We start from the raw sequence: 26,153 nt of genomic DNA on the forward strand, positions 1-26,153 counted from the left end.
CTTAAAAGAATTAAAAAAAAAAAAACTAAAAATTTGGGTATGCTTGAGTTTAAATAGTATTAAATGCTCCATATATACTTGATTTTTCTTGAATTGTGACTTAGAAATATTTTTTGTGGCTTAAAAATAAATAGATTTGAAATTTGAATTTATAATTAAAAAAAGTTGTATGTTACGGCTTATTAATAAAGAACTTAAAAAATTAATAGAGTTTTTTTATTTATTTTAAATATTGATGCTACCAAAAATTGACTCAGAAGTTAATTAATAGAGAAAAATTTTGGTTGGAGATTCCTGCCACATCACCATGCTGAGTGGCATGGAAGACCAACTGAAATCTGCCATTTCTCTACTATTTTTTTAATCCCATAAATCAAGTCACAACAGCCTTCCTCTGCTCTCTCTCCTCCAGCACAAACTCTGAAACTTCATCTCTTTTCTGGGTAAATCTCTTGTCGTTGTCGTGGAATTTTGGGGTGACGGTTTAGCTTGCTTAATTGGTTGCAGGTCTCTTGATTGTGGCTTTTCCCACTATTTTCGCAGTCTATTTCTCTATTTTATTTTATTTTTGGAATTTTGGGTTTCTTTTTCCCTGGATTGGTTGTATTCTATTTGTTACTTTGGCTTTTGTGTCCTCCCCAATTAAAGCTTACACTGACCCATGCCTACAAGTTACAAAGATGGTCCAGCCCCCCGTAAATTTTTATCTTTTTTTTTTATAAAAAGCTATGTATCTATTACAGCCCCGCCCACCCCAATTAAAAAAATACAAAACATAAACATCACCCACTCACCCATTATTCCCAGCAACAAGCACGTTTTCATCTCAGCAAGAGCAAACACATTTTCTTTTCTCTTGTATTTGCCGCACATAATCCCAGCTCCAGAAATTGATGGGGCTTCAGCATACGATCCTTATAGTCTGTGTTAGACCCAATTTCCACAATGGATCAGATAACTAATGGGCAAGGATATCAGTTGGGATTTTCTTGAGGTATTCGCATTGGGCCAAAAGCTACTGGAATAGAGATGAGCCCCATAGCCCAGTCACTAATTAAACGAACATGTGCTGATTAAGTTTAGCACAGGATGTAAAATCATTCAACGTGGAATGACTGCCATTAACCCATGATCTCTCAACGACCCTCCCCACGCACATCATGCATGGCCAGCATAGATAAAGAAGACGTGGAGATCATGGTACCTTGGGGATCTAGGTAAAAAGATTCTTATAAATACCTCGATGTGTGACAAGCAAAGGTATGCAATTCATACCTACTAGCTAAGCAACTATTTCTTCTTGCTGTAGTGCAGTAGTGGTCTCGAACAAACTCCCAGTAGTATCTTTTCTACATTAGCTCCTTAATTGACATGGTTGCTCTTGGCATGCAAGACCTTGCACGTCCTCTGCGAAAGAGGGTATGCATGTGAGGAATTGTTGGAATTGTCGTATATGATTCGTCTTCCGAAATACCATATATATGTTGTACAAGGTTATTTGCGACCACGTACTTTTATACCAAATGTGACTCCTTTGTTGCCGCATAATGTCCACAAATGTGGCGGCCTGCACAAGTCGTCTCATAAAGTTAAGTGCGAATAAGTGATTAACCATTGTCTACATTGTAATTCGCCGCATATGAGCTTCTGCAGCGATTTACAACTATTTGAAACGAGTTTTGGGCGTAATATTCCCTATTTTATAGTATTCCAAAGGTGGTGGCCCACACAAGAAGGATTTTCCCACTTTTGGGTTTCTTTCAATGAAATCAGCTACCTTTGAGAAATAGCTTTTCACCCAAGAATCCAATCATCTTCTCTTGAATATTTGCTTGTGTAATTGAGCATAAGGAGAAGAAGAAAAACCAACTAGTCTCTTTGTGTACGTGAACTATTTCTTCCGAGGCTTCACACTTGAAAATCTAAGAGGCCTATCAATTTAGAGGAAATTAAACCGAATGAGGAGAAAAAGATAGGAAGTTTAGTGGAGTTTACTTTCCATATCAAATGCATGTGCTTCAAGATTGAGTAATCTCTAGACTATCTGCTTTTAGTTTATGTCTTAATTAAGTATGTATTTAATCTCATGTCATACACTATGTATGAGATACTTTGGTCTACATAGGAAAACTTCTCTGCCTTATGCTATTAATTTTTCCTTCAATTAGGACTAACATTTGTATTATTGTTGTTGTTGTCACATGTAGTGTTAACAGGAGATGTTGCAACAATTTGCATGGATTGGGAATGGGACTGATCTTGGGGCCTTGTTGCTGATGGTAGTCGAGTCATTTTCATCTCCTTGCTTTTACCCCATAGCACCATATATAACCCAAACACAATGAGCACTCCTCCTAATATGCTGTCATCAACAAACACATATGAAAGTTAAATTGTAGTTATTTTAATACTTCAACCTATTTTTAAGCCTCTAGTTCGTTTTCTCTTATAAAATCACCACATAATTGTTTTTTATTTTTCTAATTAACTGTTTTATACTACCCGTCTCTCATGAGATGAGTCATGGTAAAGCGACTTGCACACGAGGGATTGTTGATAGAAGAATTTTTATATAAAGACTATTAACTATAATTTATATATATAGTTGTTGTGATAGCTTAGTTAGAAGGGTTGAATTGCCCTTTTGTACTAAAGTTTGATGCCCCCTCTATAAAACATATATACATATATTTAGATTTTCACCAATTTCCGGATAAGATTGATTTAATTTTCATTAAATTTCATGGTAATTATATGAAATTTTGGTTCCAGTTTTTTTTTCCTACTTATATACATTAGGTACATTATTATTTATATATAGGTATATTAATATAATTTATGTACGTATATTTACAGCATGCGAATGTGGAAACAAGTAAGATAAACCATGTATATATACCTTCCTAGGTTTAACTTTTCACCCAGCAATAAAGACCCAGCAAGAGCTAGAAGCAGAAGAGAAAGCGGGTTAAAAATTGATACAAACAATGGTCCACGCATGCGCACACACCATGCAATCAGAACCACCATGAGTCCAGATATCACAATTCCCTACATCATGCACAACACAATCACGTATATTCACAAAATGTTAATTAATTTTGACTATAATGATGAGTAACAATTTTTTAATAAATAAAAACAATTTTTTAAAAAATATGAAGTAACAATTAGTGCAAAGTATTGTTATTTGGACAACAGTTATTAATCATCGCATAAGTGAGACTCACTTAGATGAGTCCTACATATGGTATATAGAGTATACCATCAGTCAAAATTAGTCTCACTTCTATTAAAAATACAATCAGTCAAAATTGTCTAAATAAGTATTATTCTTACAATAATACTACGAGCACAAACTATAGTATTATTCTTACAATAATACTACAAGCACAAAGTATTATCTTAATTTTTTGTTACTAATTGATAAAATTATCATGATGATGTGGCTGATGATCGATATATCTGTTTTTCTATTATTTGTAAATAAATGACGTACATGATAAGTTTTTTGGCCACGAGGTACATAGTAAGTTTAGATACGAACAACTCATTAAAGATTGGCATATGTATCAGTTGGGTTATAAAAAGTTTATTATTATTGTAAGGTGGTTAAATCATGGATCATATATATATTATTTACCGCATATACTGCTGTAAGAAGTCTGATATCCCAACCTAACTTCCATTGATTCCAATCCCTCTCCATGCAAAGTGCAAATGCGACAGACTGAATTGATCCCATGATAGACATTAGAGCCGTGCTTGAGTAATGGCATGGATATTCCTTACACATTTTAGCCTGCACATACGACTCCATATAAATCATCGTTTAAATCAAATTATTACTTCTTAAATTGCATCTTTTAATATTTTCTTATCAACTAACTTTAACGCGCGTGTTATTTAATTTGTTAGACTCCCAATTTCAACTAACCATTCATCAATGACTACGTACTGATTAAATGTATGATTACAATTATCATGAATTTGACAATATATGTAACAAGTTAAATTACTTTTGAATAAGAAAATACCATATATATAAAGCATTTTTATTGAAAAATTTATTAAATAATCATATTTAAGAGACACCTGGTAGAGCATACTCTGCATTGTAATTCAATAATTAATGAAACCATTTATTTTGTAATTCTTCATTTAAGAATCAAGTTTCAAAAACTTAGAATAAATAGAAAATCATTAAAACTTCTAATTATAATCAAATAAAGGTTCAATTATCTAATTTTCTTGCAAAATAAGGCTTTAATAGAAATTTAGAAAATAAAAAGTTGAAATCACAATGTAAAGTTCTCCGTTAAATAAAGTTATATATTTCAGGATTCGTTTTATACAGTTTGTATATATATAATCTGTGAATATTGTTGATGAAATTTGTTAAAAAGTTAAACAAACCTGAACAATCAACCACATTGCATAGGACATGCCACTGCCTAGAGCCAAGAAACAGCCCAACAATTGACTGCCAGACTTTTTATGTGGTGATGCCACGTGGCTATTTTGATGCTTATGGTTACGTGAAAGGTCAATATGTGTTGACCAGATGTCAATTTCTTGGCCTTTGTAAAACGTGAAGAGCATGGCCCCTCCTATTCCCACCAGTGTCCCCACTACTTTTGCTCTCCCTGCATGGCTTCCAAGTGTCAACTTCTCCATCCTGACATATTAATTGCCCACAATATTAGATATAATCAAATTAATAGAATTAAGACTGAGAATTGAGAATGAATTAATGATAATGGGGTTGATGAAAAATTAGTAGTACGTGTAGGACCTAAAAGCTATTGCCATGATGAAGGTGATGCCTGGAATAAGATTAGCAAAGGCTGCAACAAATGTTGGTGATGTTAAGGCTAAGCTCTCAATGTAGAAATTTTCAGCCATTACTCCCCTGCAATAGTTCAATTAATACAAGTATCTGTCACAAAATTAATTAAATTAAAGAACATCTAAACTCATCAAATTTTTTAATAATGTGTATTTATTAAAAAGTTAGTTTGGACCACATTTATATATAGGTTTTAATTCATTATTAATGATCGAGCACTTGCCATGGCAAAAAAAAAAAACTTAGCACTTACCCAAATAGTCCGCATAAAAAAGCTTGAAAGAGTATAACTAAAGTAAGTTTTGGCCTGCTCCTCCTGTAAATTGATAACCAGAGATAGATAAATATACATACGTATTAGTTTTACTGAGCTAATAATAATAAAATAGTGAAAACTTGACCCCCAATACTTAATATATAATGCCTCATAAATCACTGATAGGCTTGTAAAATTACTTAAAAACTTCAATGTGTTTTTTTTTTTTTAAGAAAAACTTTTTTGGACAAATTTTTTGAAAATTAGGTAATGTTCAAACACTCTTCCGACATTTTTTATTTTTTTCACTACAATGCAGTGGCAAAGACTTATGAGTTTATGATTTAGGATTTACAATTTTCATTAGGAATTCAAAGGTGTTCCTGCAGTGTAAAAGTGTTGCGATAATGGAATACAATTGCAGCGCAACGTACGAAAGTGAACATTTTATTGAGTGTTGGATTAATTAATGCTCGACGATTAGGTAATATACATGTCAAATATATGTATGGAGATTTTTAAATAATTTAAACATATTTGAGGTGCCTCATAAACTTAATTAGAAAGCAATTAAGTCATGAGTACGTACATACCTTTCAACTATTAGAGCAAGAGGAATCATAAAGGCAGCAGAGAACATGATGCGGTAGGCAACTAGAACCTTGAAATTCATGCCTTCATCTGCTACCAGTTTGTACAATATATTCAAGATTGTATATGCAATCTGAACCACCACCATCATCAACACTGGCTTCAACCCTTCTACTACACTGCCAATGTGATCATTCTGCTCCATATTGAATATCATCTTCTTCAAAATGTGTTTGCAATGATTCTGCTATAGAGATGATAATGACTGAGGTGTCTCATAGAAGAGAAAAAATGTTTCTCTGTCTCTTTGTAATTAATATAAGAAATTAAGATCAACATTGGATTGTAGTGTAGGTCTGGATGAGCAGTTGCCTACTTGCCTTGCTGATGCGTTGATGCATGTCTTAAGTATTCTGTGTCAATCTGCATGTATGACAATGGTCATAATTGAGTTCTTAGTGGGAGCATAGCAAAGCATGTTGAGAGATTCTTTTGAGGGCCAATTTTGTCAATTCCTTCATCTTATAGATAATTAAAAAGGAGTGCTGCTATTTGCACACTTTTTTTTTTTTTTCTTTTTGCACACCCTTTCACTTTTTTTTTTTCTCCTACACACCCCACACACTCATCTCAAATTCAAAATCTCTCAACACACACCTAACCCATTACCAAAATACCTTCATTTCATTACACACCCACACACCCCATTTTTCTCTTTCTCACTCTCTCTCCTTCCCTCTCTCTCTTTCTCTGTCAACACACACCCGCGCACCACCAGCTTCCTCACCACCTTGCTCGCAGCAGCACCACCGGGCAGCAGGAGCACCACCGGACCTTCCTCGCGCGCATCACCACCTTCCTCGCAGCACTACCACCGCGCGCAGCACCACCTTCCTCGCACCACCACCTCGCGCAGAACCACCTTCTACACCTTTCTCTCTCTCCTCCCTGCTGCTCTGCTCGACAGCTCTGCCCAGCTCATTTCTCTCTCTCCTTCGCGCCCGACAACTCTGCCTAGCTCGCACGACCATGTCGCAGTGCCAGCCAAGAGGATGAGCTTCGCAGGCCGTTCGGCAGTCATCCGCCGAAACCGGCGGGTTCGTTCGGCAGCCATCCGTCGAATCCGGTGGGTTCGTTCAGTAGTCATTTGCCGAAGCCGTTAATTTCGTTCGGTGCCTGTCTATCGAACCAACCGCAGCGACAGAGAAAGGGAGGGAAGAGAGAAGGGAGAGAGGAGAGAGGGAAGGAGAGAGAGAGAAAGAGAGAGAGAGAGAGAGAGAGAGAGAGAGAGAGAGAGAGAGAGAGAGGAGAAAAGGAGGAGCCGAGGAGGGGCTGCCGGGCTGGTTGTGGTGGCTGTTTTGGGGGTGCTGTGGTGATGGTGCATGCTGAGAGAGAGGAAGATGGTGGTTAGTGGTGGCTCGGGTGGTGCTGCGCGCGGTGGTGGTGCAAGGAAGGTGGTGATCGGGCGAGTGGAGAGGAGAAAGGGAGGAGCCGAGGAGGGCTGCCGGGCTTGGAAGGAAAAAAAAAAAAAAACAGAGAAGGGGTCTGAACGAGAGAAAAAAAAAAAAAAAAAAAAAAAGGGAAACAGGGAGGGGAGGGACTATTTAGTCCTTTTTTTTTTGGGTAATTTTTTTTTCAATATGGGTGTGCAAAAAGAAAAAAAAAGGTGTGCAAATAGCAGCACTCTTAAAAAGAGTGGCCGTAAAAAAGAAACAAGTTTATCGTACCAAATCACTATATGTGACTAGTAACCTCCTCAAAATCTTGTTATCAATGGACTACCATGAAAAAACAAACATTCGTAAAAAAAAAAGAAGAAGATAATAATGGATATAAGAGAACAAATAATACCACCCTATCAAAAAAAAAAAAAAAAAAAAAGAGCTTAGGAGATGAAATGATTTCGTCACCCAAAATACGATTTTGTCACCTAAGGTTTTGGGTGACAAAATCCCTTCCTCGAGAGGTTTGCCGCTCAAACCTCGTCGCACTAGCTCGACATTAGACGATGAACCAAATTATGATTTCGTCGCCTACGGCTACTTTGAGAGACGAACCAAATTCGTCTCTCCTGGTTTATTTGGGCGACGATGAATTGGTTCGTCTCCCCTGGTTTATTTGGGCGACGATGTTATTCATCGTCGCCTAAAGATACCTTAGGCGACGCATATGTTCGTCGCCCAATGATACTTTAGGCCATGAACAATAATTCGTCCCCCAAAGCTACCCTGGGAGACGAATTTGATAGCTTTGGGCGACAACATCATGGTTTTGTTGCCTAAAATACCTTTGGGAGACGAACCAGATTTGTCGCCCAAGGTTTATTTTATTTTTTTATTGTTTTCATTCTTTTAAAATTTTATTTATTTATTTATCCAAAAATTATATAACACAAAATTTATTAATAAATTTCTATTAATACAAATTAGAAAAAAATTCATAATTATATCCAAATATCCGTACAAATGATAACTAATGACCTTAATGGTCAATCTATCCTAAATCGGTCGCATCATTGGAATCCCCGGCTGGCAGCGGCGGCGGTAGCATCTGAAACCCAGGTAGGTACTGAGTGAATATCTGTGCTTGCATCTGTACATGTGCCTGTACTTGTGCCTATATATGTGCCAGCATCTAACTCATATGTGTTTGTATCAAGGTCTCGCAAGTCTATCTCTCGGAATCTAGCTGATGTTGCAACTGCTCTACTCGAGCGATCAGTTCGGCGAAGACTACAGATGGTTAAGAATAAGACGAAGAAAACGATGAGGTGCTGACGCCACGAAGCCGATCATATCTCATGCCGCGTATCTCCCTACCAGGCCTAACACCTAGTGTGTCTGTCATAATACGAAAGCCAATATCGGATCGTATATTTGGATCGACTCCAACAGAGTGTCAGGAGGGTGCTGGCTGACAAAATCCTCCAAATACCTCGACCTAGACTTGGCCACCATCTCATCCTTCAAAATGTTATACACAAGTTATAAATTAGGAAATTAAATATAAATATAAAAAATTGTAAACAAAATTAAAAGATAAAAAACTAACATGTTTCATTATGGCCACATCACAGCCCGGTCAGACATAGACATCCGCGTAACTGTAAATCGCCAGGAATTGTGAACCCGCCTCAAAATGAAAATAATGTTGTAAAAGTCCCAAACAATATTAACGAATATGTATGTATTAAATTAAATAATGATGTACGTGACATCGTGACTCCAACCGGTATGAGATGGGCTTTGAACCACCATGATGTTCAATCCTTGTTGGCGCTTTCCGGTTCTTAACATTGGCGGTCTACTTCTTCTGTTAAATGTTAGGCAAATTGTAAATGTGTTAGTGCATATACAATAAAGGTATAACTTAAGAAAATAGTATTTTAAATTCTTAAAATGATATAACGTACCAAATATTTAGGAGTCTCAAACTCCGTGCACAAATACGGCCATTGGTCAAGCCGATCTACCAGCTCTTCAGGAGGGTTGGCCAATGCCTCAGTTGTTGACGCCCACATCATGTATTCTCTGTGCAGTTCGTACTTCCATTGTTTGTAAGTACTATTGAATAAATCCTACACATACCGAGTTGTGATGGCATCCTAGCTCCCGCACATTGTAATTTACTTGAAAAGAATAAATATTAAATTAGTAGGATTGATCAAATTCATTATTTTGTATTAATTGAGCTATACTCACTGAAATTAAGCCCATCATGCGATCCTTGTGTGCGGGATTAAGCTTTTTCCAGTTGAGGGCATGCATAAGGCAGTTGGCACATACAAACGCCTCGACGTTGTGCGCAAACATACTATAGACCTTCAGGTCGGCCAGTCGTTGGTGATCATCAGCGCACACAATCGGAATCCTCGTCATTATGGCGCACGTGATCTTTGTTGACTTCAACCCTCTACATGGCCCCCTCGATGCTTTGGTATCTACAAAAGCAAATATAACAATTAATTTCACTTGGAATTTTTATCCCTAAAATCCCAAGTTTTTTTCCACATAGATTTTACGAAATTCTATATTTATAGACCCAAATAAGGAAATTAGAGTATGTAATTTCTTAAATGGTGAGTTTTGTTTAAATGCCAAATTTTTTTTCTCTATTCAAACACACCATAAAAGATTTCACTAATATGAGAAAAATTTACCTCTTACAAAAACTCTCTCAGTCTCTCACCCTTTAGTTCTTTAATATCACTCTCACCTTTTGGTTGCTCCCTTACAGTCAAACTTAGGGATTTTCAGCCTTAGAAATAGTCTTATTTATACGTTTTAAGACTTAGGTTACAATGCGGGTTAAAGTGGCAAATCTAAATCCAAGAATTAGGAAAATAAAAATTTGAAACGTTGACTGATGCTATAGCCACTCAAAGGATGCTGGAGCATCCAGAGAGCTAGTAAGTGATCCCTTGAGCGTCCTTTCTTGAGCCAGTACTTAGTAGTGTTTCATCATAAACTATAGTTTTGTTATGTTTTGAGTGTCATCGTGCCTCTTCCAGTGGTTTTGGTCATACATTTTCCTAAGTCTATGTCGTATTAGTCTTTGAGCTAGAAGGAATAAATGCTTTGAGTATTTGGGGAAAATATGTTAGAACATATTTGGGGAAAAAGGAAACCAAGTTGATCGAAGAGGTAATTGTTAGAACATCAAGGTCTTTCACCAATTTATTTTCGATCTAGAAATTGTATTATGGTAACTCACTTTCTAATTAACTCGTTTAAGTTAAGTGAATGCGTTATGAGTATGTGGTTAGATGGTATACGTAGCCTATAGTTCTCATGTCTTATATTAAGAACGATAAGTTTGTTTTAATTTAATTTGTATTCCTAATAAAATTGCTTGCAGCTTGGTGCTAAAAAAAATCATTTTGTTTATGTAGCTGAGCTTACTTTAATGATAAACAAAATAAATGCATGACTCTTCTAAATTATGAATTCTTAAAGTGTAATTTTATAAAATAACCATTTTTAATGAGGGACTTTTCTAGCCTTTGCGGAAAAACTCTTACATTTCATAGCTTTTTTGCCATTTTTGAAAAAAATATCCCTTATGGTTTGAAAAAAAAAAAAAAAAAAAAAAGCTCAAGGTCTACACAATGGTCAAAAAAGTCGACAAAAAATGGCTGCAGCACCATCTAAAGTAGCTGCAGCCAGTTCATCTTTTGATGAACAACTCAAATTTGAAAACCCAGATCTGCTGTAACAAAATAAAAACGAAAACCCAAATATGTACCCCATCACTTTCATTGAAATTGATTTAACTTTCAAGTGAAAAACCAGAAAATTAATATAGTTAATAGTCAAGTTTCATTAACAAACCTAACTTTTTTTACTTCAATTAATGAGTGCATGTGTACATAAACCTAAATCTAAATCAATTCAATACAAGCAAGTTTTTTTAAAAACTAAAACAAAGAAAAAATGTGGCAGATTTATATATAAGAACATGAATGCAGCAACAACAGACCCACCACCACCGATCTATGAACACAACAAAAGACTCACCATATCCACTTCGAGATTGACACCATCAAAGAGAGCTCATCAAATACAACCAAAGACCCACCATGGCTCTTGGATCCACGACCTTGATCTAGTGTCATTGGGCCACTAGTTGTGGAGAGAGAAGGAGAGAAAGGAGGGTGGGGGAGGGAGGTGGCTAGCGGCCGGTGGGATGGTGTTTCCAGATTTGGTGTTGCAATTAATACCAGATCTAGTTGGGGAGAGAGAGAGAGAGAGAGAGAGAGAGAGAGAGAGAGAGAGAGAGAGAGAGAACAATATGACAAAGTTTGATATTTCACATGAGCATTTATATCAAAGGTATATATTTTAGTCTTTTCAAGTGGAAAAGACTATTTTGTGTAATTACTCATTCTTAAAAGAGAATTATTTCTTAAACAGATTTAATTATATGTATACAATTCTCCCACCCCACCTCTTCCAGATCTGAGTTGCATTTCTAAGAACGTCCACTATATATGTATGAAGACTATAATGAGCGACTTTGAGGCCTACTGCTCAGCTGAGCCATGGTGATCGAAGTGACATCACATGACCAAAGAGGGAAGACGAAGCCATCCAATTTAAGATTTCGATAATTGCAAACCAGATGCAAATATAGCCTGGAATTGCATTGTTGGATCCGCAAAAAAGAGTGACAGAGTGAAGGAAATCTCAAGAAGTAGTGTATGCATGAGAGTATGTGGAGTGTGGCGTACGTGCATGTGATACATAGAGAGTTAATTTGTTGGAAATATTGTTGATACAGATGTTACTTTGGAATTGAAAATGAACTCCTACAAAACTCCACAAATACCAAAAGGTTATCAAATGATAATAGTACTTAAAATAATACTAAAATAAATAAAATAATAATAGAAATAATTAATACTTCCCTCCAAATTACTGTAGAGTACTTGTCTTGGTGTAAATAAAACTTATAGATTAAGACGTGTGAATACATTGTCCTTAAGAGTAGATTTCGCCTCTCGAAGACAATGTCTCGGTGTAGCAGGTTATGGCGCCCTACCCTCCATGATACAACAACCTTGATCCTTATAAGCGTACACTCGCAATACTAGGATCATTCCGAACAACTTGATTATTACCTTTGGCATTGAAGAGATGTAATAGAATTAGTTACAATAGAAAGAAAAATTAAAGAACACTTAAGAAGACAAAAGGGAACTGAGTGAACGGGATTTATCTCTAAAATAAAAACCAGCACCCAGTGCCGTTCATGACTTTTTAGAGGCCCAGGGCGGAAATCTAAAATAGGCCCTTTTGTATATAAAGAAAAAAATAATTAATTAAAAAATAAAATGATATATACTTTCATTAAACATGAGATAATATTACAGTTTGTACGTACAAATTTTCAACAAAAAATTTGGGACAATAAATAATTAAAGTTACAAGATCTTTGGACATACAAGCTTTGAACAAAAAGTAAATTAAACTTTGAAGAAAACCCTAATTTCTTTGGAGACAATGGAGAGGATATGGGGACTAAAGAAGGGATTAAAAGAAACTAATAGTTAATCAAAGAAGAGCACCGAGCTGAAACCTTGAGAATCGAAAATCTGATCGAATGGATTATAGAGGAACTTCAACTGAGGAAGAGAAATTAAGTGATTGAGAGTTGATAGAGTCTCTAAGAGAGAGAGAGAGAGAGAAAAAAAAAAAAGCTTAATTATCGATTTACCACTCAAAATTGTAACTCATTCTCATATTATCACTTGGAAGATTTTTTGTCTCAAATTACCACTTGTAACTTACATTCGTATTCTATTTTACCTTGTTCCATCAACAATTTTGTTAAAAATGCTGACGTGGGCATTTTTAGGCCCAAATTAAATTCAATTTTTAGACTTTTATTTCTTTATTATTCAGAGGCCCAAACCATTTAATATAAAAAATCTTTTAACATTTAAGCTTTTCAATAAAGAAATAAAAGTCTAAAAACTAAATTTAATTATTACTTTAATTATTATAAATTTGATTTGGGCCTCTTACAAACTTGGACCTTTTAGAGATAAGCTTTGAATACCTTAGTTATTAGGCCTCTGCATACCATAACTTAAAATTTTTTTTAATATTATAATATATATAAATATATAAAAATTGGGCCCCCCTTGAAAGTGGGCCCTGGGCAGACGGCCCTCCAGCCCTTGCTCAGGGACGGCTCTGCCAGCACCCATACATTATTGGATTTTCATTTATATAGATGATCATTTAGACGTTAGGCATTAAAAGATTGTAATTCAATGGGCAAACAAAACTGCCAAGCCAACTAGCCGTTTGGAGTAAAAGCAAATCAAATGCTTTTACTTAGGCTCCGTTTGGGATTGTGGTGGAGGACCCAAATGCTACTGTGGATGACAATTCTCAATCACCTACAGCAGTTTTGGTGTTTGGTAAAAAAATAAAAAACAGCTTTTCCCCACAATTCTCAACTCCCCACAATAAAAACAGAAAGCATGTTTCTAGGTGCTTTTGAAAGCTGCAGTGACTCACAGCAACAATGAATATTTTATTTTACTCATAATACCCTCATTGATTTCTATAATTTTTATTTGTTTATTTTAAATTAAAAAATATGTCCATTGTTAGTTATATTTTATATTGTGATAATTAATTATGATATTTTATTTATAGGATTAAAATTATAATATACCTAAAAAAATAATAGGCATACTTATTTAATAATGTTGTTCTTAGAAAAATTAATGCTAATAAAAATTTGTAGTAAAAAATTTCAAAAACAAGTAAAAAAACATATTATTTTTACCAAACAAATAAGTGAAATGCACTTTCAGCATCATGTCCATTTTAGTAATTATACACAGTCACAGCATTTTTATATTAACATTTACCAAACACTTTAATACTGTTTTTTGCACTCACAACACTTTTGAAAACATAGTTTACCAAACACTCAACTGCTTTACTTTACAGCTGACTTTACTTTACAGCTGTTTTACTTCACATCTGTTTGTTCTCATAGCAATACCAAACTGGCCCTTAATTCAAATTGACTTTCAGATTTGAATTACTAATAAATGTACGAAGGAAACGGCTCCACTATTAATTAACACCCATTAATCTGAATATGTATTTTGAAATACTTCAACTAAAATTCCAACAGAGGTAACAAACAAGATCAATATAAAAATTTTTGTTTGCTAGGTGGGGGCAGTGGAAAAATACTTTTTGCATCCAAGGATTGATTCTCATCTCCAATCATCTGGATTTTGATCTAAAGATTGATCTCTTCTATTTCCAAGCCTTTCTCATGAAAATCTTTCATTTGAAATACGTACGCAGCATAATTGGTAGTTAGATTCCCAAGATTTACCAATTGAGAAATGTAGGAAGCCCTTGATGATTATTTTTCAATAAAAAATAGTAAGCAAAATACATAATACAAATCCTCTAATATGCATCTCATCACTCATCAGATCCATTACAAAGATTCATGTTGAAGTACGTTGATATTCTGATTGTTTTTTTAGTTTATTTAGGTTTACACTTGCAGTGTTGTAGAAATGGAAATAGGGATGCCCCCAACCCCGAACCAAAAACATAATCACAATACAAGGAAAGGCCGAAACACATGGCCCAAAACAAAGAACTATAGAGAAGCTTAAACTCAGTCTCAAAAATAACATGTATGTACATATATAACCCCAAATCGAATGCCCAATCTCCAAACAACTCGGATTCCGAACCAGTTAGAGAACATATATGGGGCCAAAGATTACCCAAGATCCAACACACAATCAAGAACAAAGAAAGTGACCATGAGAGCCGAAGCCTCTTTGCCACAATCGACTTGCACCTTATATAAATATATATTCCTCATATAGCCAGAGTTATGGAAGTCCTTCAGCGAGTGAAACACTGAAGAAATCTAGACATCTATTCCAAAACTAATTGATAATGGAAGGAGTACTCCTGCTCGGAGGAGTATTTCTGCCCCTAAGAAAGCTCCACGGTCCTGTTCCAGTCCCAATCCTGAAAATGCATGCAATAGCAATTTAAGTTTATGCAATGTCAAATATGTAAAACACCTTTATTATTTTTTAAGCAAACTTAGGGATATGTTCACTTATTCTCATATAGTCTTGTCATATTGTCAAACTATATATTAATCTGGATTATTGATTAGAATGTTACAAACTACGAATTTAAAAAAAAAAAAAAAATTATCACAACTCTCCTTCGTCTTCTTCTTCCAGCAGATACCCAACAGACCCACCATCCTTTCTTCTTCTTCTTCCTCCTCCCTCACCCGCCCACACCCACTTTTTAGGAGGATATATAAATATTAATTTTTTATTGTTTAATTATATTATCTCACATAGTTAACTATGGTTAATTGATAAAACAGGTGGCATGCATCTGCTCTCTATGTTTAATTATTAGAATGAAAATTACCTCAATGCACCGGCAAGTGTGCGCAGCCCCATATAGATGGTCAAAGCAGTCCAGATTCCAACAAAACCGTTGGCTTTAGCGAGAACGAACAAGGTTGCAATGCTTGCTATGGCCACCAGAATCTGAAGGAACAAATTAAGCATTTGAATAATTAACAATAAATATTATGGCCAATGTTGAAAGATATTGAGGTAATTTTAAAGGGTTTATGGTAGACTTGCCAAGGAGTAAGCACAATACGAAAAGTCAGATGCTCCATAGTTCACACCATCAAACACAAAAGACAGAGAATTGATGGGTTGTGTAGCTGCTACAAACTGATAAATGGGTGGAAAACAAATTAATTCAAGATTAATTAATTAATTCTTCATAAAAAAAAAATATATAATTATATATAATAATTTTGAGGTTTTAGATGAGATATATATTTATATGTATACATACAGGGAGGCCAATCCTTATAAGGTGCAAAACGTCAACATCGCTAGAAAAGGCTCCAGCTCCAAAGTACAAACCCATTCCAACTATGATAGCAAGCCCCACACCCAAAATAAAGCTCATCTGCACAACAAACAAATTGTTTCACAAACTAACCTTTCTTATCATTTTGTAAGTGGGAAAGCCAAAGCTATTTGTTTCATGAATATAGAAGTTAATAGTATCCAATTTAAAACTAATTGATAATAATTAAATAAATTTAAAACATTATATATTGTAAATTAATAATATAAGACTTAACATTTTTAATGTGAGATATACTCTCAACCATAAATTATGTTTGATAGCATTTGTATATATTAAATCAATTAAGTACCTGTAATACTCGGGTTGCAGTAACCTGTGCCTTCTTGTAGTCTTTCTCAGCAAATGCACATGCTAGAATTGCCTGGTGAAAGAGCAGTGAAAAATAATACATTGTTGAATTAAGAAGTTCACATCACACTAAAAATAGTTGTAATAGTAAAAGTTAATTACACTTTGCACCCTTTAAATTTTGGGTATTTTTTAAATACTTTGCATTCTAACTTTCAAAACTGTACAATTTACACCCTAATATTAGGTCGATCCGTTGTTCAATTTTTTTTCCCCTTGTTAGTTTGATCATGTTTGACCTCTCTTTTGAAGCATTGCTTATGTTAAAGCTATGTGACCCACGCTTTCTTATGTGGCAAGTGACAAGGCATCCACTCTAGCTTCTATTGGGGCATGTGTTATGTCATGTGTGGATATTTTGGGCAGCAAATGAATATTTGATTTTATGAAAATGGCCTTAATTAATAGAAATCAATGTGGACGTACATGGTCTAGTTCATGCATAGCTTCCACATAAGAAAATAAGGGTTCAAAGAACGTCAAGCATGGTTAAATTAATGGAGAGCATAAGTTGAAAGATAGATGTAGCATTAGGGTATACATTTTAGAGTTTTGAAGGTCGTGGTATAAATTGTAATGTGAAAAATAACCCAAACTTAGAAGGTGCAAATTGTAATTAACCCTAATACTAAATACTAAAAGTAGACGCATCAAATCAATGTGATGAAAGTTATATATATATATATATATATATAGTAGGAGAGAGAAAGCATGATAGGGGAAAGATAAAGTGGGTATGTAGCTAGAGAGTGTATATACGGATAGAAAGCGAAGTATAATGTGTAATTACTATAATAACTTTAATTAGTTTTTGAGTCAACTATTAAAATTATCTAATGTACCAGGGGGCAAAACTGACATTTTCTAATTATACAAATAAATTAAATACCTGTCCTCCAACAGCGAGACCATCAGAAAGAAGAGACGAAGTGAACCAGACTTGTAAGCAAGCCTGAAATGCAGCCATTGGAGTTGTACCAAGGCGGGCAGCCAGGGATGCTGCCAAGGTCACACAGAATGTCACAGCAATCACCCTAAACATCAATAGAGTACCTGCATGCATTTGCCCAGCCAACCGTAAAAATATATATTACAACATGAAACAAAAGCCACATCCTTTTCGGCCAAATCGAATGAGCTAGCTTTGGTTTAACATAAATCCTTTTCGGCCAATGTTCTCTTAATAAATATCTAACATATATATATATATATATATAATATATAAAAATGTTCTAAAACTAACTAGTTAGCAAGTTAATATAAAGTTAACCACCCTATTGGGCTCACTGCACAATGTAATTTCAAAATTCGAACCATACATTTTTTAGACACTACTTCAAAGATTATCTCTATAAAAAATTTCCAAAATCGGAAGTCATTTAGCTATTTGATTATGGTAACAATTATTTATATGCTTTTATCGAAAACAATGATCGTCTATTTATTTGATCACAATTAGATGACTAAATGATTTCTAATGTTGTTGATTTTTTATAATGATGATCTTTGAAATATGACCTAAAAAATGGACGGTTCGGATTATGAGATTAGTTATGTAGTGGGCCTAAAACCATAGTTAGTTTCGTATTAACTTACTAACTAGTTAGCTTTAGAGCACTACTCTATATATATATATATATATATTATGTTTTGAGAATGCAAATCTAACTACACATTATGGAAGGTCCAGATTCATGATTTGCTAATATATATAACATAGTAGAGAATCTGGTAAGAATTATATATATAATGCATATATGTAAATTATGCTGTATATTTATGTCGTGTTTAGAATATATAAACTGATGGATATAGGAATGGACGTGATTATACATACCATTCCTAAGAAACCGACCAATCTGCAATTCTTTAAGACTTGGAGGTAAGAGTTGAACTCTTCTCATTAAGAATAAGAAAAGGACCAGCGCCATCAAGTACCTAATAAAATGATCATAATATATCGAACATTTTAATTAGTATTCGAAGACTTGATCAATAGAAGAAATAATTAAGTTGTAAATAAACAGGCATGCATGATAAATTAAGGGTGTGTGGTACTACTCACTGAGCAAAAACATGTGAAAAGGCTGCACCTCTGATGCCCCCACGGAAGACAAAGATGAGTAGTGGATCCAAGGCAATGTTAACAGAATACCCCGCAACTACATTGAAGCCAAATTATCAAACAAATGCATGAGTACTAGAGTTAGAAAACGCCTGATCATATATATCAATTGGAAAAACAATTAAATTAATATGAATACTTTATTTTGCATATTCAAGATATGCCCCCATATATATATCTTTTATTTTTCAAATTTTTCACTTTTATGGAGTATAAACTATACATAAAGAGCCTTTTTTTGAGGGCAATTCTATTTACGCTCTCAGTTTTTCTTCCTTCACGCCGGTATATATTTAAAATAATAAAATATTGAGTATAGTAAACAGGAATGCAATTGGGAGTTTCAATAGCAATTTCTTTTTTTAAATGTTTAGATAGCATAATCTTGTTCCTGGAATTAGTTTAAGTGTGAAAAAATTATGATTAAGATCGATAAACGCTTCAATCTCTTCCAATATATATAACCAAATTTAGCATCACCCTGCCCATTAGACATAGCTCATGGTTGGGCCGGGGTAGATTAATTAAGGGTATATAGATCGAGATTTTAGGTTTGATCCCTATTGTAAGCAAAAAATAAAAAATAAAATAAAACTATGCCGATTAGCCGTATCCTATGCGTTACTTCTACTATTTAAGCAAAATATTCAAGGCTAGTGAAGCAAGAGCATGAATATTTAAATCAAAGTAATTGGAAATTAGGATGCATGCGTACGAATGACATAAAGAGGAGTTCTGGTGTCCTTCAGTCCTCGGAAGATCCCTTGAATGGCCAATGCAAGAAGAAATGCAGGAGCACCCAATGATCTTATTTTCAAGTACACTATCGCTGGTGGGAGCATACGGGAGTTCTGCTCCACAACAAGAAATATGTGATTAATATTTCTCTCATTCATTCAATAACAGTAATTGTATGTAACTTAATTGAGAAAGAACAGATCAGTAGCCAAAATTAATAACTATGTATATTTGGATCCACTTATGAATAGGTAAAGTTCCAAAAAAAAAAAAAAACAAGTAAATGAATGATACACATGCTTTTTTAGACGATTTCTAGACACCAAAAGTTTAAGTTATTTGAGATAAATAAATAATATAATTTATATGTTAACACTCTCTTTTGAAATGCATAAAAATACAAATATATAATATTGTAGTCAATAATATATAGCTCTGATCGATAAGGCAACACATGCATGATCCTAAAAGTTTAAGATGTTAACTAATTAAGGAATGGTCAAGAATATAAATATACAAAGGTAACATGATTTTCCAAAGAGATCGACCGGCCATATGGTTGACGTACATTTTGTTTAAATTGTTATTAATTTTCATTTATTTCCATATATATCTTCAAATTGTATATGTACATGATCTTCACTTGTTTATATATTAAAATCACTTACAGGTTTGACACCCATGATGCCCAGGAGAAATCTGGCTCCAAAAAAGAGAAATACGGCTTGCAAGATGCCAAGTATCACACCAAATATGAGCGCTGTTGATGCTGAAGCAATATGTCTCTTCGCTGTCTTCACTTTTGCACCCTTATCAGTTTTGTTGGAATCTGATCAAGAAATCACCAATAATATATTAATAAATGTCTAAATGGGATGATTGTCGATATTGAAAATACAAGAATGAAAAGTAAACTGAGTGTCAAACTACAGGGACTAAATGGGTCATTTTGTCTATTATTTAAGATATTCGATCATGCATATCTTTGAGTTTTTGGCATATATGAAAAACACCATTATATAAGTGAGTATTGTCTACGTACGGTCCTCCAAATTGACAACGGCAAAGAACTGTTGTCTATTCAACCAACAAAGTCAAACACAGAGAGAGAGAGAGAGAGAGAGAGAGAGAGAGAGAGAGAGAGAGAGCCATCTTGGTTACCATTTTTGGCTGCAGCTTGCTCCCCATCCTCAAGGTTAATATTTTCCAGTGTGGATTTTTTTGCTTGACCGCCATTGACCGATCCGTTGGGTGATGAGGTCCCATCACCTTTGGGGGGTTCAGCTGAAAGAGCTTCCAACTTACCATTTGGTGGTGGAAATGCCCCTTTTTCCATGTCATCAAGCGTCTCTGAGCTGCTCTCTATGTTCTCAATTGCATTTTCTGATTTCATTTTCATTTTTGCAATAGTGTCTTCCTCAGCAACATAAGAAGTTGTAATACTGACCAGTGGGAGTATGGTGATCCTCGAAGCTTGGTTGTACAAAGCAATAGCCACTCCTGCCGCTGCAAGTGGGGTTGGACCTATACAAAACAGAATCCATCTTTTAAAATATATTAAATCCCCCGGCCCCACTTAAAAAAAAAAAAAAAACACATGTCGAGGTCCATGCATGATTTCCTGCTCCATGTTGCACCCGTCGATAGTTTAGATCAGTTCATGTTGGTATGAGATTTTATTTTAAGGAAATATCTCACCAAATGTACTCAAGGTGCAAAGTCTTGTACAATTATATTTATTTGTTTGAGGACTAACTTTGTCCTCGTACTTAATCAAATTAGTTCTATCATGAGAGAGAAAAAAAAGTTGGGATGGTAGACCCATCATAGGCTCATTTGATTGGTCATGAAAACAAAGTTAATAATAGACTTACTATTAAAAGGCATACTAATCCTAACACATTACACCACCCACCATCGTTACTAAAACTTTAGATTAACCCAATAGCTTCACTACCGAAGGTTTATTGCAATATTATGTTACAAATGCTATATGCATGTACTTACGTATATATATCTTGTCTAGAACAACCATAAAAAAAAAATATGTGGAGAACCTACAGACACAATTTATGAAAAAAAATAAATAAATAGTGAATTAGGATAAACCACCTAGAATATATGTTTTTCTTAAGTGTAACCCACCATAATTTTTTTTGGGAGGTTGAACCATTTGACTAATGTCCACATAAGCAACTTTCCTTATATTATTGGATGAGTCATCTTAATTTAAAACTAAAAGTTTGTTGTTTCCTTAATTACCCTATTTAGATAATATTAGGAGTAGTTAATGCTATTTATCTCCATTAATTAATAATACAATAATGTTAATTGTCCCACATTTTTTTTCCCACATTTGTATCTCATCTGATGTGTCATTACTTTACTGGAAGGGTATTTCCTTTTTCTTTTTTAGATTTTATTTTTTAATTTTTAGTGTCCAATGTATGAATGTCATGTAAGATGATATGAAATTATGGTATAAAAATGTGGTAAGTGTAGCATTATTGTTAATAATATTTCTTTTTTTTTTATTAGAGGATATTATTGTTGCCTTTCTCAACTTTGTACATTTTTTTTAATTTTGAAATATTAATTTTTTTAATACTCTTATCATAATTAATATCAAATTTATATAATAACAATAATATGAGCTACTGTTTTTGTGCATCTACTAGCTTTTTTTCGTGTTTATTTTGTGCACATACTGATTTTTTTCACATTTATTTTGTGCACCTAGTGCTGTTTTTTGTGTTTATTTTGTGCACCTACTTTTTTTTCGTGTTAATTTTAAGCACCTATTGGTTTTTTTTTTTTGTATTATTTTATATACCTACAATGATTTTATGTACATATATACATAATTTTTGTGTGTGTTGATTTGAATTAATTATGAATAAATTTATTGCATTCAATCATGAAAATCAATCAATTAAGTCTCTAAAATTTATGAATTTAATTCAATTTACTCTTATTAATGACAATGGCAAACTTTATAATAAAATCTAGCTAGTGTTAGGGATCTCGATCAACTTTTTTTTTCAACTTACATAACATTCATATATTGGACATTAAAAAAAAAAAAATAAAACCTCAAAAAGAAAAGGAAGTACCATGTACAGCAAAGTAATGACAAATAAGGTAGGAAACAAATGTTGGGAAAAAAAGTTGGGACTCTTAGCATTTTCCTTATAAAATAGCTTTAGGTGTGTTCGAATCCTACAATTTTTGACATTGGGCCTAATTTATGAACTAAAAAGTCAATGGGTTAGAGGCTTTACAAAAAGAATTTGAGGGGTTGATATCCAATTAACCCAAAAAAAAAAAAAAAAAAACCTAAAAAGGGAAACCTATAAAGTCAATTAAAGAACCAATATGAATTAAAAAAAGCATGATCAATATATACCTAGATGACCAATGAATGCTGTATCAATTAGAGAAGCGATAGGATCAGCTGCTACAGCCAGAGCAGCAGGGATTGCAATGTCTAGTATCTCCCTACTAAGCAAATCAAACTTGAAAACTTGCCTGCAATTAATCATGTTAATAATTATAATTAAACCAATTAAGCAACAATTAGTGCACACTTCAACTTGCAACCTTAAATGAAACTCTACCTTGCATCCCTGAAGAAAACACCAACAGGCATTATCTTCCTCTTGAACACTGCAGGTTCCTGCAAATCTTTCGGCTGGGCCATTATGCTTAAGTTGATACCTGCAAGTTCAGAATATTGTTTCGGATATCGTGAGTACGTACTATATTATACAACTAAATTCTAAAGACTTAGGGTGTCTCCAACTTAGGGGGGTGTCCCCAACTTAGATTTCATTAGATTTTAAAAGTCCAATGAAATCTAGGTGTCCCCAATTTGGATTTTAATGGATTCCAATGAACTTTAGGTGTCCCCAACTCAGATTTTAATGGATTCCAATGAAATTCAGATGCCCTCAAAAAGTCATGGATTTCATTAAGTGAAGGATTTTAATGGATTTGGATGGATTTGAATGCATTTTTTACACGTAACAAATTCCATAAGAATTCCACCCAATTCCTTTGGATTTTGATAGATTCTATGGATTTTAAAATCCATTAAACTCCTTTAAAATCTGAGTTGGGGACACCTCCCTTAGATTTCAAAGGATTTTAAAATTCATAGAATCTATCAAAATTCAAGGGAATTGGCTAGAATTTGTTATGTGTAAAAAATGCATTTAAATCCATCCAAATCCATCTAAATCCATTAAAATCCTTCACGTAATGAAATCCATGACTTTTTGAGGACACATAGATTTCATTGGAATCCATTAAAATCTGAGTTGGGGACACCTTGATTTCTTTGGATTCCATTAAAATCTGAATTTGGGATACCTAGATTTCATTGGACGTTTAAAATCCAATGAAATCTAAATTGGGTTAAACTGTTAGAGAGTAGACCAACAATATATATATAAAAATTACAAGAAAAATGGAGGCCCCAACTATTATTTCAACTTCAAATAATGTGACAAATAAGATGCTAGTTTGCAAATGAATGAGGTCTAAAGTGAACTAAAAAATAAATAAATAAAAAACAGACACATCAGTTATAATTTATAAAGTTAAGATAATAGTTGGTGTCTTTAGTATTACTTTAAAAATTAGTGCAGTTCTCATAATATTATAGGAGTATGGGTGACCAAGCAATCTCATACCAATGTTAATGCCTGAGCTTTAAATTGGTTAGTTGGTAATTAGTATGTACGCATATATATATATATATATATATATATGAAAATGTACTCACTAAACCCCAAACGTATTATAAATTGTTAGAGAATAGATCAATAATGTGTAACAACCCTAACAATACTCAGTTTGATTGAGCTTTATATGCCACTCTATTTAAAAGCTAATTAATGCATATTTCTCACAATCTAATTAAGCTCAATATAACTATGCCAAGTATGTGAGGCCAAACATCTAATCTCATTGTTAGTGCCAGAATTTCAGACCCACCAAATTGGTATGCATATGAAATCTTACTCACCCAAAAAGCAGTCCCACTCGTTCCACTCGACCAAATAGTTCCAAGTATTTTGGAACTGGCAACTGTTTCCTTTCACTTCAGCTTTCCCAAAATGATATCGAACAGCTACCACAGCCTTTGACTTATATATACTACAAATTCATAACCAATATATGAAGGGAAGATCTCTAGCTAACGTCAATACATGCATAAGCGGCATGAGCCTCGCTCTTAGGTAGCTAGCTACTACAAATTCAGTACGTTGTCAACATCTTTATTATTATTATTATTATTTTTTTGGTGAACATCTTTATTTATTCTATTCAGGCAGCATGCAATTAAGTTTGGCACCTGGAAATTCAATTGCATGAAACTCGCTTGGTTTGAATTTGTCGTGTTACATGCATGGGTGAGCTCGCAAATTAATATATTAACTTGAAACACTGCATGAGTACTACGGCTTGTACCTACAAATTAAATTCATGATTTTAATTAATAGGTCTCTTGTAAGATTAATTTCATATTGTATTTTGATGATCAAAATAGTTTACATTTTAAGTTTCCATTAAATGATCATCCTTACAAAAAATTAGCTAATTCGGAAACCATACCCGTATGATTAAATGTTCATCATTAATTTCAAGTATTTATCAAAGATCGATATTTTGTCCGTCTACTTATTTGATCAAAATTAAATAGTTTAATGGTTTCCGATTCGTCTAATTTTTTTGTAAAGATGATATTTAAATACTATTCAGATGTTGAAATACTATATGGAGAGAGCACCATGAGAAATCCCCAACTTGTATAAATTAATATGGTCAAACGATCTAAATCATCTAATTTATAAATTTATAAATTTATAAATTATCGATCCTTGCATAAAATTGACTAGATCGAAAATCATTTGGCCATGTGATTATCATGCATATTCATCATTTCAGTGTTTATCATAAACACTATATTCATCTATTTATTTGATCAAAAGTTAGATGAGTAAATAGTTTTGATTTGGCTTATTTTTTGTAAAGGTGATGCTAAAATAGAGACAAAAAAATGGACGATTCAAATTAAATTAAGGGAGACTTAGAGTCCAGTTTATTTTATGAGTCTTTTTTAGACTAAGGCCGGTAGTGATTTAGAGTTTTTAAACAACTCCTTTTATTTTTCTTCTTTGACGGCTTTATGTTAGGTTTTAACTCCGGAATTTTGGGCTCCGCCCAAAATCTTGGAGTTAAAACCTAACATTCAGCCTCTACAAAGCCCACTCTACACTTTAAGAGGGGAAATACCCTTCAAATTAGGGGAGAACTTTATTATGAATTAGAATGATTTTCTTATAAATTAAAAGGACTTTATATGAATTAAAAAAAAATTTCTTATAAATTAAAGGACTTTATTATGAATAAAAAGAATTTTCTTAGAAATTTTAAAATATCACCGGTCTCCATCTAAAAACTGTTTTGTTAAATGACCCAAACCTAATTATCTCTTAAATTAATTAAGAGTTGGGTCCAATGCAATTCGATTTGGTTAGATCGAGGTCTCTTCCATTGAGGTATACCCCATCTTAAACATCATGAGGTATGGTGACTCACTTCGTATTTTAATTTGATGATCAAAGCCGTCTAATTTCTAAGTCTTTATATAAGGATTATCCTTACAAAAAATTAGATAAATCGAGAACCAATAAAACATCCAATTATGATAAAACCAAAATAGTAAGTAAATATCTTATTACGTGAAGATCAAGTTGCAATACA

General features: G+C 33.8%; 2 protein-coding genes across 2 annotated transcripts; both read right to left on the reverse strand.

Annotated features, from left to right (window-relative positions):
* Positions 1-2,160: 2,160 nt before the first annotated feature.
* LOC147292150 (WAT1-related protein At1g25270-like) lies at positions 2,161-5,901 on the reverse strand. Its single transcript, XM_086236138.1, has 7 exons — positions 5,699-5,901; positions 5,103-5,165; positions 4,796-4,912; positions 4,417-4,678; positions 3,644-3,802; positions 2,900-3,051; positions 2,161-2,362 (listed from the first exon to the last, which is right to left on the reverse strand). Exons 1-7 carry the CDS (start codon positions 5,899-5,901, stop codon positions 2,161-2,163), a joined length of 1,158 nt encoding a protein of 385 aa, XP_086092264.1.
* A 9,237-nt stretch (positions 5,902-15,138) lies between these two features.
* Positions 15,139-23,082, reverse strand: FRD3 (MATE efflux family protein). The gene is made up of 13 exons (XM_086236139.1): positions 23,000-23,082; positions 22,789-22,910; positions 20,652-20,906; positions 20,051-20,211; positions 19,360-19,495; positions 18,585-18,681; positions 18,357-18,457; positions 17,409-17,572; positions 16,461-16,532; positions 16,091-16,207; positions 15,868-15,963; positions 15,647-15,768; positions 15,139-15,223 (listed from the first exon to the last, which is right to left on the reverse strand). Exons 1-13 carry the CDS (start codon positions 23,080-23,082, stop codon positions 15,139-15,141), a joined length of 1,611 nt encoding a protein of 536 aa, XP_086092265.1.
* Positions 23,083-26,153: the final 3,071 nt, after the last annotated feature.

The sequence above is a fragment of the Dryas octopetala genome, chromosome 3 (assembly GCF_963921425.1).
Source record: "Dryas octopetala chromosome 3, drDryOcto1.1, whole genome shotgun sequence".
NCBI lineage: Eukaryota > Viridiplantae > Streptophyta > Magnoliopsida > Rosales > Rosaceae > Dryas > Dryas octopetala.